Source organism: Strix uralensis, chromosome 11 (genome assembly GCF_047716275.1).
Source record: "Strix uralensis isolate ZFMK-TIS-50842 chromosome 11, bStrUra1, whole genome shotgun sequence".
In the NCBI taxonomy this organism is placed as follows: Eukaryota; Metazoa; Chordata; class Aves; order Strigiformes; family Strigidae; genus Strix; species Strix uralensis.
Genome location: NC_133982.1, coordinates 10,345,512 through 10,359,132, shown reverse-complemented (window position 1 = coordinate 10,359,132; position 13,621 = coordinate 10,345,512). Strand labels below are relative to the sequence as shown.

The 13,621-nt window shown below is 38.1% G+C and overlaps 1 protein-coding gene across 6 annotated transcripts in view; it reads right to left on the bottom strand.

The window, feature by feature from the left end:
- Positions 1 to 13,621, bottom strand: part of CTDSPL2 (CTD small phosphatase like 2) — a 46,409-nt gene that overhangs the window by 13,008 nt on the left and 19,780 nt on the right. For 5 of the 6 annotated variants that reach the window (XM_074880560.1, XM_074880564.1, XM_074880562.1 and 2 more), the window contains exons 2-8: positions 11,349 to 11,557; positions 7,293 to 7,431; positions 5,123 to 5,272; positions 4,449 to 4,664; positions 3,440 to 3,518; positions 3,056 to 3,167; positions 2,089 to 2,175 (exon numbers count right to left, since the gene is read on the bottom strand). In XM_074880560.1, the coding sequence (XP_074736661.1) occupies positions 2,089 to 2,175; positions 3,056 to 3,167; positions 3,440 to 3,518; positions 4,449 to 4,664; positions 5,123 to 5,272; positions 7,293 to 7,431; positions 11,349 to 11,540 (975 nt within the window). In that variant the 5' untranslated portion in view covers positions 11,541 to 11,557. Of the gene's footprint in view, positions 1 to 2,088; positions 2,176 to 3,055; positions 3,168 to 3,439; positions 3,519 to 4,448; positions 4,665 to 5,122; positions 5,273 to 7,292; positions 7,432 to 11,348; positions 11,558 to 11,840; positions 13,599 to 13,621 lie in introns of those variants that run through there. The other variant, XM_074880558.1, reaches the window with a different exon arrangement.

The window sequence follows — 13,621 nt, the reverse complement described above, 5'->3', positions numbered from 1 at the left end:
TGCTGCAAGAGCACTGGCTTGATGCCTTCAGATGGGTAAGAAAATTGAAATGCTATGAACCCAGGCTCACATTTGCAGTATTAGTCAGACTTAAGGTGAGAAAGAGAAGATATTCAGCAGGAAAAGGAGCACTCAGCTAGGTTCTACTCTTTCTTTAAAAATAATGAATAGATAATTGTCTAATAATTCTGGAAAACCTACATGAAAGTGGTACATATTTTGATACTAACGGAAAAAATCTTCAGAAATGTCTCTTTCACATCTAGCATTGTTTTCAGTGGGTTATATTATGCAATACTTTATAAATAGTAACTTGCTGACTTCACTTTGCTCAGACAGCTTAGTGTCTGCTTCGCTTCTGTTGCCAGCTGAAATGACTTTCAGAATGAAATATGGAGATGTGAAATTAATACAGGACTGTGTCAAAGGTGATGGTCAAATTGACAAGCAAAGAAATACATTTTGAATGCTCATAAATAGCTATTAATTGACTAAAAACGGTAAGCAGGGCATGAAATACCAACAAACTTCTTTTCAACTTTTAGCACAAGGGAAGATTATTTGTCTTTTTGCATATTATACCCTAGTTAAACATGAACTTAATTCTATTCTTAAAATATTTATCTTGCTTATTGCCTGTTACCTAGTAAAAGGCAATGTTTCGTCAGCGTTTAGTGTGACGTAAAACCAGCAAAACAGAATAGGTTGATGGGGAGAGTGGGCTCAAAGACAGTGGTCGACTCTCGCAAGCCTGCAAGAAGCTGCTGTTCCTTGGCAAACCCAGGCCAGACTCCAGAGAGAGCTGGGAGAAAACTTATCCAGGACCCACAGAGTAACTGTACTGTGTACGATGCCGTTAAATAAAGCTTTAGAAATCCTGTAAGTCACTCTTCCCATTGAATTCCATTTCCTAAAGGCAAAGTCCCAGTTAGATCTCAGCATAAACATACAATCACTAGAAGGAGCACAGTTATAGACAGGAAATACTCGAATCACACTGAGATCTTTTAAGAGAAGGAAGGGAAAAAATGAAGCTTCAGTCTTCCTGATTCTGTTAGCGGTGTCAAGAACCTCCAAAGAACTAATTCTAAGGCTCATCTCAAGTTCAGCCTGGAGGAAACTGTGCATGGCCATCACCAAATAAGAGATAAGATAAACCCATGTTTGAAAATTATTTCAGCTTTTCAGATTCCGAGGGTTTTAATATGAAACAGCGAAGAAAAACATTTTTAAAATCAGGAAAAATACCTGGACAAGTGTCCTTTTAAGGTGCCTGATGACTGGCTCATTCTCCAAAGATACTAGAGTGGGGTCCAATATCGTGCGAACTACATGGTGGGGAAGCTGTTGCTACTCCCAGGTACATCACACAAAAGGACCTGAGAACAACAGCCTGGGTCAGTGCAGCATCTCTGGTCGTTGCTGGAAGAGAGTTCCTCCTTCCCATGCTCGCTCCTCTGTGGTACGTCCACGTAAAACACCCACAGCTAACAATACCTCCTAAAGCAGAACAAAAACCTACATCCAGCAGTCTCCACAAGACAGTCAAAAACGGCTCTAAGGACCCAGCAGACTCTCTCTGGGAGTCAAGAGGCAGAACTGGCGCTGGCGAAGTGTACAGCGAGACCAACGACCGAGAGAGAAGCTCATTAACGCCAGGCTCTGAAGATGTCCTCTGTACAGAAAGGAACGATCAGCCAGCGTGGGCTGGATTTCCCTGCCAAGGGAAGAGCGTTAACAGCGGGCGAGAAGCGGTACCTGGGACGTGCCCCCGGCTGAACCGCCGGCATCCCGGCCTCTGCCGGCCCGCGGGGGCTGAGATGGCTGCCACAGCCACCCCTCAGGCGCTACAGCGGAGTGCGGGACCGGTGTTACCGCGCTGCGGCAGCCACGAGCGGTGCTGCCCAGAACTGCTGACACGGGAGAACCCTCCTCCCAAAGTCTGACACCTGCAGTTTATAACCCAGCTGGGAAATGCCAGACAGTCACTTATCGCTCTTTAAACAAGATGATAACAAATACACACAACAAGGATTCATGTGTTAAGCAAAAGGAAAAGGTGTATGTATTTCTATGCACACTAATTACCTGGTAAATGACATCTTGAAAAAGAACTGGAAAGGTGAGTGCAGCATCTTCTAATTCATTTAGACTACAGTGCACTAATGTTTCATCCTATTAAAAAAAGTAAAAGATGGTATAAGAGAAAGATTGTGAAAAGAATGCTGAAAATAGAAGTCGTTTTCTGGATTTTTATGCTCACTTTAAGGTAGGTTTATTTAGCCTGGAAAATCTATTTTTGTGAAAGTGCTGTCAAGATTGAAGAAGAATTTTTAGAATGAATTACATATTTCATTATTCTTGCAGTTTTTGAAAAATTTCACTTTGAATTGTGTGCTAAGGGCATAAATATAAGATGATATTTTAATTTTGTAGGCTATCCTGTCATTCAGTTCAAATGTGCATCTGTCAACTTGAATAGTCTATCCATTCATACCACCACTAGAGGACATGCCAGCTGATATTGTTCACGATAAAATCATGCTCCTGACGTCATTAACAGGGTCTGAAACAACTTTCAACACAGAGACACTAAAAGAAATTATTATAAAGACAAATACATTTTCTATTAATATATTTAAAAGTGGATTTGTGTCCTCTAAGAATAAGAATGTTCTAAGAACGGAAAGATTCATTCTTGCTCAATCTTGATGCAGGACATATGAAGCTGAATTTTCCCATTTATTACATCCCATTTCTTTCCACATTGGATTTAGGAAAGCTTTAAGGGGACAGATAACTGTTTGAGACAATAAACATCGTAATGCTTTTTTTTTTTGAACAGGGTGTTAAGTACTCAACAAATACAGCAAGCATTCTATTCTTGCCACTATTATTTTTTTTTAACGAAGACTATAACTAAAATACTAAAAATTGTGTCACATTCAACAAGGCCTTTTTGTTTAAAGCAAACATTACTAATTTCAGCAACAAACAAAATAAATTAAATGCTACATATCCCCTGCTTCAGGTAAGTGTTTATAAAGATATTTACCAAGTCTAGAACTAATGAGAATTCTGGTGTGCTTCTTGTTTTCAGTGGAAGAGCTGGCTTCCTGTTGAGTTGTTCTTCTGTTAGTGGTGGAACATGTTTGATGAAATAATATCTGAAAAGAATATGGATTTTGCTGCAGAAATGTACATTATTTGACTGGTAATGTTGTAGCCCAACTGAACATTTCAAATATTTAAGGCTGCTCAAGAAGTAAGTATTTTAAATTGAAAAATAACCCACATCAATATACAGTTGTTTTTTTAACTTAAGAGCTTTTGGGATTCATTACTATAATTTAAAAATGTTTCAATTTAAATAAAAACGTCTTAATCCAATACCCAAAATTATCAATTTAATACTTTCAGTACAAACATTAGCACTTACGGGTCAAAGACTTCCCAGTCTTCTTCATAGGTGGCTTCTGCATGAGCTGATGAGTAGCCACTGTCTGGAGATACTGGTGCTAAAATTCAACGAAAATGACCAAAACAAAAAATAAAACAAAAAACCACAAGAGCTAGTCTTATTAGTGCAGTTTTTACAAGTGAAAATTTGCACCTGATACACAAGCGCCTCAGACAACACTGAAGAAAGTCTCCGTTCAGCCCTGCCCTCCCAGCGGCTGTCTCTCCTCCGGAACAGCCTGCGCAGCTCCTCAGGAAGCCACCCAGGGCTCCGGGACCTGGCCCAAGTGACACCGCGTGGCACTCGCACGCCTCGGGTGACCTGAGCTACCCGGGCGCAGGCTCCAGCCCAGCAGCCAGCTCAGCTCTGCCAGGCTGCAGCTCCCCTCCCCTCGAGGCCGAGGGGCCCTCCCGAGAGCAGGCCCAGGGCTCAGATTAAAGGAATCCTCCAAAACCTCCCTACTGCTGAACGCCCGCCGAGCTGAGGGGCTAGGGAGGGTGTAGGTGACTTAAGAATCTGATGCTGGCCCTCCACAAAGACAAGCTGAATTTTATGGGCACAATTTTTGTCAAAAAAAGATGTATGATGAGTCTTTTGAAGAAAATGTGGAAAATTAATACACAATCTATATGTTTCTCATTCACCTCGCCAGGTTGTTCTAATATAATCAAAATGTTGCAAAATTCTCTTTTGTGAGCAGCAAATCCAGGGTGGGAAGGGTTCAATATTAATAAAAATGCCTTTCTTCTGGGCTCTTTGTTTTCATCTAAAGAAGTGTTGTGAGGTCAACTGAGCTATACCGGGAATAGATGAGACTTGCCAAAACTGTGTCTTTGGTCCATAAATCACATTTGTCTATTGAACATAAAAATCAGTATTAATACTGTTTGCATGCCCTAAGCAAATGTGAAATAGTCATTTACACGAAACGCAGGTGCCAGGATTTCCCTAAGAGTACTCGAGTCCGAGGCAAGCACACCTCTCTTACCTGTAAGTGGTGGCAGGTCACGGTCATTTGTTTCCTCCACCTCTTCTAAGCCGTTGTTGACAGCAGACCTGACCTGCACGGCCTGGCTAGTGTAAGCTGCTCCGTTGGTCGATGTTGCGGTACTTGTAGTAATCTCGTCTACCTGTTCCATATCAAGCTGTTTGACTATTTCTTCAGCCTCAACAGCTTGTCCTGGAGAATCTGATCCTGATGTTCCTGAATTAAGATTTCAGTACACTCATAGTCATTATCTGTAAGCTGAGTTCTCTGTCAGAACACTGATAGGCATTATTAACCACACACACAAAAGTTTCAGAATAACTGAAGATGGCTGCCTTTGATTTACGTTACAAAAATAAGCAAAATGAAGACAGGACAAATGCATTTTATGTGTGAGACAAGGAACTTAATAGCAATTTTTTTCTTTTTTTTTTTTTTTTTAAATAAATGAAAGGTACACTGCTAGGTACTTACACCTATGAAAGAAATATTCTAATGGATATAAATTTATTGCTTCTTTACTAATGATCAACACTTCTAAGGATTAAGGATCCCTTTATCTGATAGCAGTAACTCTTGGGCTGTAAATCATAATGAAAAGTGTATTGCCGCTCAAACAGTTTTTTCTTAAAAAAAAAATCTATCATTCTATTGACTTTTTAAATAACACTCACCATTTTTATTTGCTGGTGAAAAAAAATTGAAAACAGGAGAAAATATGGTTCCCAATAATGTAGTCCGTGGAGGACTGCCAGTGGTAGGATTATCTTCTAATTTTCCATTTTGCTTTACATGTTGGTTTGTCATTTCATAACTTCCAGCTTCTGTAAAAGAAAAGTTAGGCGCTATAAAGCACTCTTCTGTTTTTCACAGTTACATCCTCTCTTTTATTGTAATTATTTTCACTATAGGAAAGATCGCCATTTGCTCATGGTTCAACTTGGTCAACAAAAGATTTAGCATAGCAATTTAGTATCGACATAAAAACGAAATGCCAATTTTGAACACCATCTTAAGTTTAACACTTCATTGTTTATAAAAGCATGATGTAGACTAACAAATAATAGCAGTTCAAGTCCTTTAAATGGGCTTGATGATGGAAGACAGACGTGCACCTTCCACAACAAAGAGATGTCAGTATCAGTGGGACTCCACTAGATGGAAACAGGAGAAAGTGTCAGTGGAACTCCAGTGGCTGAACCTCCAAACTTCACAAGATCAAGGCCATGGTTTGTTATTCCCCACATACACACACACACATATATGCATAAATACTATTATGAAGCAAAATAGTTTTTAGTTGTTATCACAGGTAACCAAGGACATAGAATTAAATCAATCTTCACGTTACAAAACCTAACACATAACAATTCAGGTTTTCTATAAACGTGCACATACAGTAAAGTACATCCTAGAACTAAAAATTGCCATCTCGTGGCTGAGATCCAAGACACAGTTCTGAGACTGAAATGAAAGAGAAGTTATTTACTTCACAGTAACAAGTCTTTGAGATGTCTGTCCATATGGAAGTAAGCAAATGCATTTTGCGCACATGAGCTGAGAACCTTTTTGTCAGCGGAGCCTGATGGAGCTGCACAAGTACTTCACACTTCCTATCGTTTCTATATAAAACGGAGGGTGTGCCAGCTGCAACTCAGTGCCTTCACTAATACGGGTATTTCAACCCAGAACCGCGCGTCGCTGTAACGGTGACACAGGCGCGGTGCGCTCCATGTGCGTATCTCACAACACTTAAGTCTGTAGTTTCTCTTTCACTGGGCATTGTCTGCCTGCATCACAGTGTGAGAGGCTGCATATCTGTTACCTCTCCAGGAGGCAAAACACCTTAATTACAGCAGTAACTGCTGGAAAAAGGGGCTTCTCCTAAAGCCATGTTACACCGACACCTGACAACAACCAAACAGGTAATTCTCTCACACTGCAACCTTCCCATCACTGAAGTCAGTCATCTGGAGCTCTAGCCTCTACTTAGCTACCGATTTTGCAAACCTTGTTGGACTATGAAATCTCTGAGACCTCTGCCTTGCTGACAAACTTGGCAGAAACCAGACAACGGGTTCCAAAGTTACTGGGGGAAGGGAGAAGGAAGGAACACTGACAGGCAGCACAATCACCCAAGTCTTGTTTCCTTTGAAAAGAAGTCTAAAAAAGGTTTGGAACCACAGCTGATAATTTAAATGTCATTAACCATTTTATCACGTCGTTATTAGAGTTATCCAAAAAGAAACAATTTTCACAAGGAGGTGGTCGGACTGGAACAGGGTTGTGGAATCTCCATCCTCAGAGATGTTCAAAACCTGACTGACAAGGCTCTGAGCAGACTGGTCTAACTCCAGCGCCAGATCTGGCTTCAAGCTGGATTCGCTGCTGTGAGAGGTCCCTTCCCATCTAAATTCTCCCACGATTCTATGACAGAAACCTGCCTGGGTTTGACAAGGACATCTGGTTACTTCCACAAAGGTCATGAGCTGGGAAGTCACATTTCACTTTTTTTGTGAGAAAATGGAAGAAGACCTAAATCTAATAATTATAATTGGCTTTTTAGAATAATAATTTTTTTAAAAAGTTAAATTAGTTCCAAAATAGCTGATCATGATCACATATCCAAATCGTTCTTACAAAGATACAATGGATGTGTCTGGGAGGTAATGCAGGAACTGTTGCTTCCAGTCTTGGAAACCTTATTTTGCTACTATCAGCTCAGCCTTGCTGTCACTGAAGTCGATCACAAAACCCTTAACCACCTCCACCACTGAAGAAATGTCCTGTATCAGTTAACAGCTGTCAGACTATTGAATCACAGCGATTAGAGTATTTACAAACCTCCATTCATCTGACTTTTCCGTCGTACTCGAGAGATCTGTTTATTAGGCTTTTCTCCTGTTTGAGGTGTGGATGTAATCAAGTTGTTATCTATATCCCGTTCAATTCTACTTCTTTTTGCAGGATTTTCTCTTTCTTCCTTAAAATAGAAAAGGTGGAAAAAAAGAAACATACTGAATAGTGCCTCTTTTCCCTACTGAGTACTACCAGAAAATGTTAGCTGTTAGAGAAAGTGTCACAAAAGATCCATTTATTGTTCCACTTCCAGATGCAGAATATGCAACATGTATCTGGCCAGCTGGAATTTTAAACTCATTTAAACTGACACAACTCAAGGTAAATAGCAAAGTATCGGGAAAGAAAACTGTACTTGGAAGTTCTGTAGTAGAAACACTGTCTTTAAGTACTGTTTCACTGGATAGCCAATTTATAAATATTTAAGTGCTATAGAATTTGGGAAATGTAGAGACAAGGCAACTAAAATTAACCGAAACTTGATTTCTCTGCCTGTTAAATATAGAGGAAGTGCACAACAATATCCAGTATGAAATCCTCCGCCATGCTCCCTACATAGTGACTTGAGAAATTGTACATGAGTCTGTAACTCACGGCTATTCACTCCGTATAGTACATGAGATAGCACATGGCAAAACTTAGCAGTTAGAAATGTTGTGAGCAGGGTTATGACCCAATGACTCTTCTTACCTCTAAGTAAATGACTGTTCTTCCCTGAGGCACTTATACAAATGATATAGAACCAAACATTTTTGCCTATTTTCTGTGCATGAGTATATGCGTAGGCACACATGTTTAAGACAGGTTTCTTCCCCTTTTTCCCCAAAGCACCTACTACAACTTAATAAAATGGCAATCTGAAATCTAAAGCATGACCATATAGAGTACACTGAAATGTAAGGTGTGAGACAATGCAAAATAAATTGAATTAAACATCAAAATAAATAACAAGGCCACAGACCATATTGAAGTTAATTAAAATTTCAATTTTAGAATTACAGTATTACCTTTCTGGAGCAGCAGTTTCACATCTTTAAAAAGAAAAGAGAAAAACAGTTTGCGTGCTCCAAAAAAAAGTAAATAGATCTTTTAGAAAAATTAATCTAAAGCCCATGCTAACAGTACAGTAGCTAAAAGAAATGCTAACGAACATGGAAATGTATTGACATCCGTAACAGAAGACAAGTGAACACCACTGATCCCAAAAGCTTCCTACTGGCAATATCCTTGACCAACAACCTTGGTGAGAACAAGCGAATTACTACCACTTAGAATTAATAATATTGTATATACCATAAATCCATATAATGAGAGAAAATGGATGGCTCACTGAACTGATAAAAGAACAGTAAGGCATCTCATCTTCTAGGTCATTTGTTCAAATGTTCAACACTGGGGAAAAAATGAGAGAAATTAATTGACTTCTAAAAGCTATCCACTGGCTTTCATAAAATGAGTTGTGCTCTCATTCTGCTTTATGGAAAACAAGTGTAGAAACATTACAAAAGTTACATCAGAAATGGGAAATGTGGCTGACGGTATCAGCAGAGGCATAAAAAACTTCACTGGATCTGGAGATCCGTTTCATCCTCCAGAAGAGAAGCTATCGTGGTGTGGTGGGAAAGCTCACACTGCTGTGCCCATGCTCTACTAGTTAACAGAATCCAAAGGTGAAATTATATAATGTTGTGCTACTTGGTTTAGACACTGAAAATTTTATTGCACAGATATCGAATTAAATATACTTATATGTATCTATATAACAGCCTATTTGAATTCTACAATCTATTCAATTCAGTATAACCTCTCATTATCAATAATTCTGCCATAAAGGAACACGGCAATGTCATACCCACATAAACATTTTGTTTGCTTTTAGGTTGTTTTCAGAAGCCATGAGCGCATTGAGGAATGGCCCAAAACGAGACCAGAAGTAATGACAACACATTCAAAGTCAATGCCATTCCTGGCAGCACTAGAACCCCCCAAACCAAACAAGTTAGAGAAACTTGCAACAGCAAGTTCTACAATATTTCCGAAGTTAACATTTAAAAATTTTAACAGTACTTCCTGTACACATATCAGTTTTTTGGGTATATCAATTTGTCATTTTGTAAATGACAACCACCATTGTACACTCGGCCGACTTGCACGGGGGCCGTGAGTTGGCAAAATTCCTCGAGATGAGACCTACCACCATCCACATTCGAAGAGCCACAGTTTACTCTCTGATTCTCTACCCAAATAGCTATAAAGTTTTTTCAGGTTTTGTTTGTTTAAGGAGCATTTCTAATCAGACATCTTTACAATACCAGATAAATGACCTATGACTATCACCAAAATTGTCAAGATAATCCTTGTTATGAAGACATTTATTGCTGTAAATCCACATAACCTCAGTGGTGATTTAGATTTTAGCATACCCATAAACGAACTACTATGCAAGTTGTACACATGCACTATCTCAAAGAGTTATAACGTTTCCATGGCAGCCACAAGACTACTTTGTTAAGTCATTAGCGCTTTGGAAGGTAGCCCGGCAGTATCAATATCATGCCATGCTAATGCCACTGGAACCACTCCAAGTCCTGCTACAGGCACAGGAGAGGACATGAAAGGAAGCAGGAGAAAAATGTGGACATTTTATATTAAAAAACCTGTCAAGAAAAAAAAGAATGAAATGTAATCCAAAGATTTGGGAGAGGAAGAGAAGAGGGGAAGAGAGAAAGTTAACAAAACCTTAGAGACAAAGGAAAGGGAAACCAGGCATTCTTCCCTTATCTTAAAATTCCAATGTAAAATGTTTTGCTTAGATTTCAGCATTTTGTTGCAGTGCTTTTGCAGCCAAAATGTTGCACTACTGAGCTACAATATAGATGCTGAATGTAAAATAGATTAATTATCCTGGTTTAATGAAAAACAAAATGCAAGCAGACTTAACCATTTACTTTTACTGAGATGTTTCTTTGTCGGTACCTCAATGTTTCTATGATAGGTAATTAGCACATGTCATGAAATACATTTCACTATATTTTTGACAATTTAAGAATATACCGTTACTTTAAAATTATTTCAACTTCAGCTTGTTACAAAATTATCATTTCAACACTTAGTTCAAAACCCAGAAAATACTTCTCAATTTCTATCATATTTTTATTTATCATATAGTTAATCCGGGATACATTTTAATTTAGTTATGACTTCTTGGCTTCTCTTCTTTAAAATGTACAGCTACATAATGTCAATATCCCGATTGCTGGGACCGAATGAAGCTTTGTTATTTTTTTAACTGGCCTCCTTTTATAAAGAAAAAAACCCCACAGGTTTTTGAAGCAATTGCAAGGTTACATTCAGCCTATCAAAGTATTTTTTATCTGTATTTATATAATTCACCCTCAAAACATACATGCAACAGGTTTTAACGTGTGAAGATTAGTCAAGTTCACATCTCTGTCTGGCTCAAGACAGATGAGATTTAGTGGTTTAGCCCTGACAATGTCTGAATTTGATTCACTAAGTGGGGGCAGCGTTCACTGCAGTAATACACTGAGTAGTTGTATCAATTTCACGATAGTTGAATTGGTGAGGTTTGACCTTTATTGATTCATGGGCTCCTAAACAATTTTGATAAAAATGCTAAAAACAGTCAGCAAATTTATGCTTACAGACTTGCTTTTCTTAGTTACCACTACTGTTAATTCCCAAATTCAAGGAACCCTTAGAACAGAAATTATTACTGAATTTATTAGTCAACATTTTCACAAAGAAATACCTAGGTAATAAACCCTGTGATTTATTGGATCGTCTTAAATATGCCTACAATTGACTCCTGTAGGGTTTGAAAGTCTGCTTTTTTTTTTAATATCTGTTACCTGACACGACTATCACAGGTACTTCTTGCCTTCCAATTCTTCATAGAAATGTTTTGCTTCCAAAATATTACACATTTATTTATTACTCTTAATAGAGATGGTTTTAAATCAAATTTAACTGAATATGACCCAATTAAAAAACAAAAGAAGAAACCCACTGATGTTGTACCTTGGGTGTGCTTCCTTTAATAAACTTTTTGATTGAAGACAACAAGCCAGTTTCATTTTTCTGTGGTTTTCCTCCGCCAACAGGTAAGCTCTCCTCCACTTCCGAATGTTTCCTCTTTGCCCTCAAAGCACGTTGTGTGTGAATTTGATTCGATTGCTGAGAAGCTTTCCGCGTTCTCAGCCTCATTTTCATGTGTACCACATGTAAAGCTATAAAAGGAAAAAACAAGAATACTTAGTCATTGAAGAAATGTATTAAGCTTCAGATCATGATTTCAAAAAATTATATAACACTGACAGTGTTCTGATGCACTGAGCTTTTACATCCATATATATGGCTTAATTTAAATCAAAGAGAAGAGCTATTTAAGTTAAAGCATAACATTGGCAGAAGAACAAATGCATATAATCTGGCTATGGATACATCTAACCATTAGATCAATGAGGGTTTTGCATAACCCTCCAATCCGAGTAGTAGGAACAAAAAATCTACCTGCTTTTAAGATGACAAGGATTGTACGGTGCCTGGTGTCTTCAGCATCAAATGACTAGACTCAATGACCTAGGCAGTCCTTTCCAGCTCTGTGTTCCTCACAATACTTCATTTTAAGTCTCTACATTAAATTTGAGATGAGGCATAAATCTAAATTCGTGTCAAGTGTTCACAGAAGAAGAAATCATAAATGAGACTATGCATTCGGTATGGGTGAGGATATAGCAGCTCAACAAAGGAACCCGAGATTGATCTTCAATACAGCTGTATTTGGGAATAAGATTAGACCACAGGAAGACTCATGCAAGGGCAACATTTATTAAAGCAGAGTAAAAGCCCATTCCAGGGAATGTGGCCCATTTATCTCCAACCTCCAATTGGACTGCTGGTATAGTCAGATTTGTGCATAAATATAACTGCTTTCTGGACGGAGGGATATGCCTTCTTCAGCTGACTGGAGCTCGTACGCGTGTTGATTTGAATGGGACTACTCATGTGCTTAAAATTATGCGTATACTGGATCAGGAGCAGAAAAAAAGAAGTAGCAAGAAATCCATCTGAGTTGTAATGCACAGAAATACTGGTAAGAAAGTTTATATGCATTTGCAAGCTGAAGTCATGACAAAAAGCTTTTTTTAAAAGAAAAGCATATGCTTATCACGATAGGAAGCAGTATCTGCTTTTCTGAAGTTCATTTAGCATGTATCTGGTTGCTGAATGGACAGAATAAATAACCTATAGTATTTAAAACAGAAGCAATGTCAGAACAGCTATCTTGTTGAGGAAGAGGCAATGGTGGCACTGGTATGATGCATGGACACAGAAACACAGTGATAGTATTTGTCAAAAACTGTACACAGTTGCATTTGCTCACAGTCAGATAAATCTCAATCTCAAATGAAAGGTGTTCCAGCTAATGAAGAATAGCATAACTACTGACACTGTTTTTAGAAGACTTAGCAAAAAAAGTACGCAATTGCTACTGTCAGGAGTGACATATTTTAGTTACAGATTTGGTTTAACTGAGGGCAAACACGGAATTTCTTTTGTTATACGTACATGTCCAGCATTTTCCATCAGTAGTTAATACAACAACTGTTAGCAGATGGGAAAAGGACAGGTCAAGATTCTTAAATAACTGAAGGAACTACAGCAAAAGGGGACTGATATGTGAGGTTTAAGGGAAGACAACAGAAACCGTAACCTAAATTTATAAAAACTGGTTCCTTATAATCTTGCACCCTCTAGTAGCAGAAGTATTAAAACTCCGAGTCCATGAGAGTATCCTTTTGTTATTAATATTTGCAATAAAATTTGCATTTCATTTAAAAGAATCTACTGTATGTGGAAAAAAGTAATGCAGAGAAATAATGAAAAAAAATCCCCAAAGATTTTATCCAATTTTCTGTTCCTACTCCTTGCCACTAGAAAAATAAAAAGATAAAAATAACATTCTTATACAAAGATGTAAAATAAATATGCCTGTTATCAGAACTTACATCTCGACATTTCTTACAAACTGCTGCCAGATTAATTTTTTGGGCATGATTTATAGTGGGAAGGATCCACAACAATAGACATATGCTCCTATTGTACTTCTGTACAAATCAGGAGGACCTAATTATAAAATTGAAGAAATTATCAAACATCAGTGGACAGGATGGTCCAAAGATACCTTAAGACATGTAATGTATTTTCACTTCAGAAAAATTGAAGAAAGCATTATTTTTTTATCAACATTGTGTGGATTAAATTATGTATTTTAAGTTAGCATCACTTAC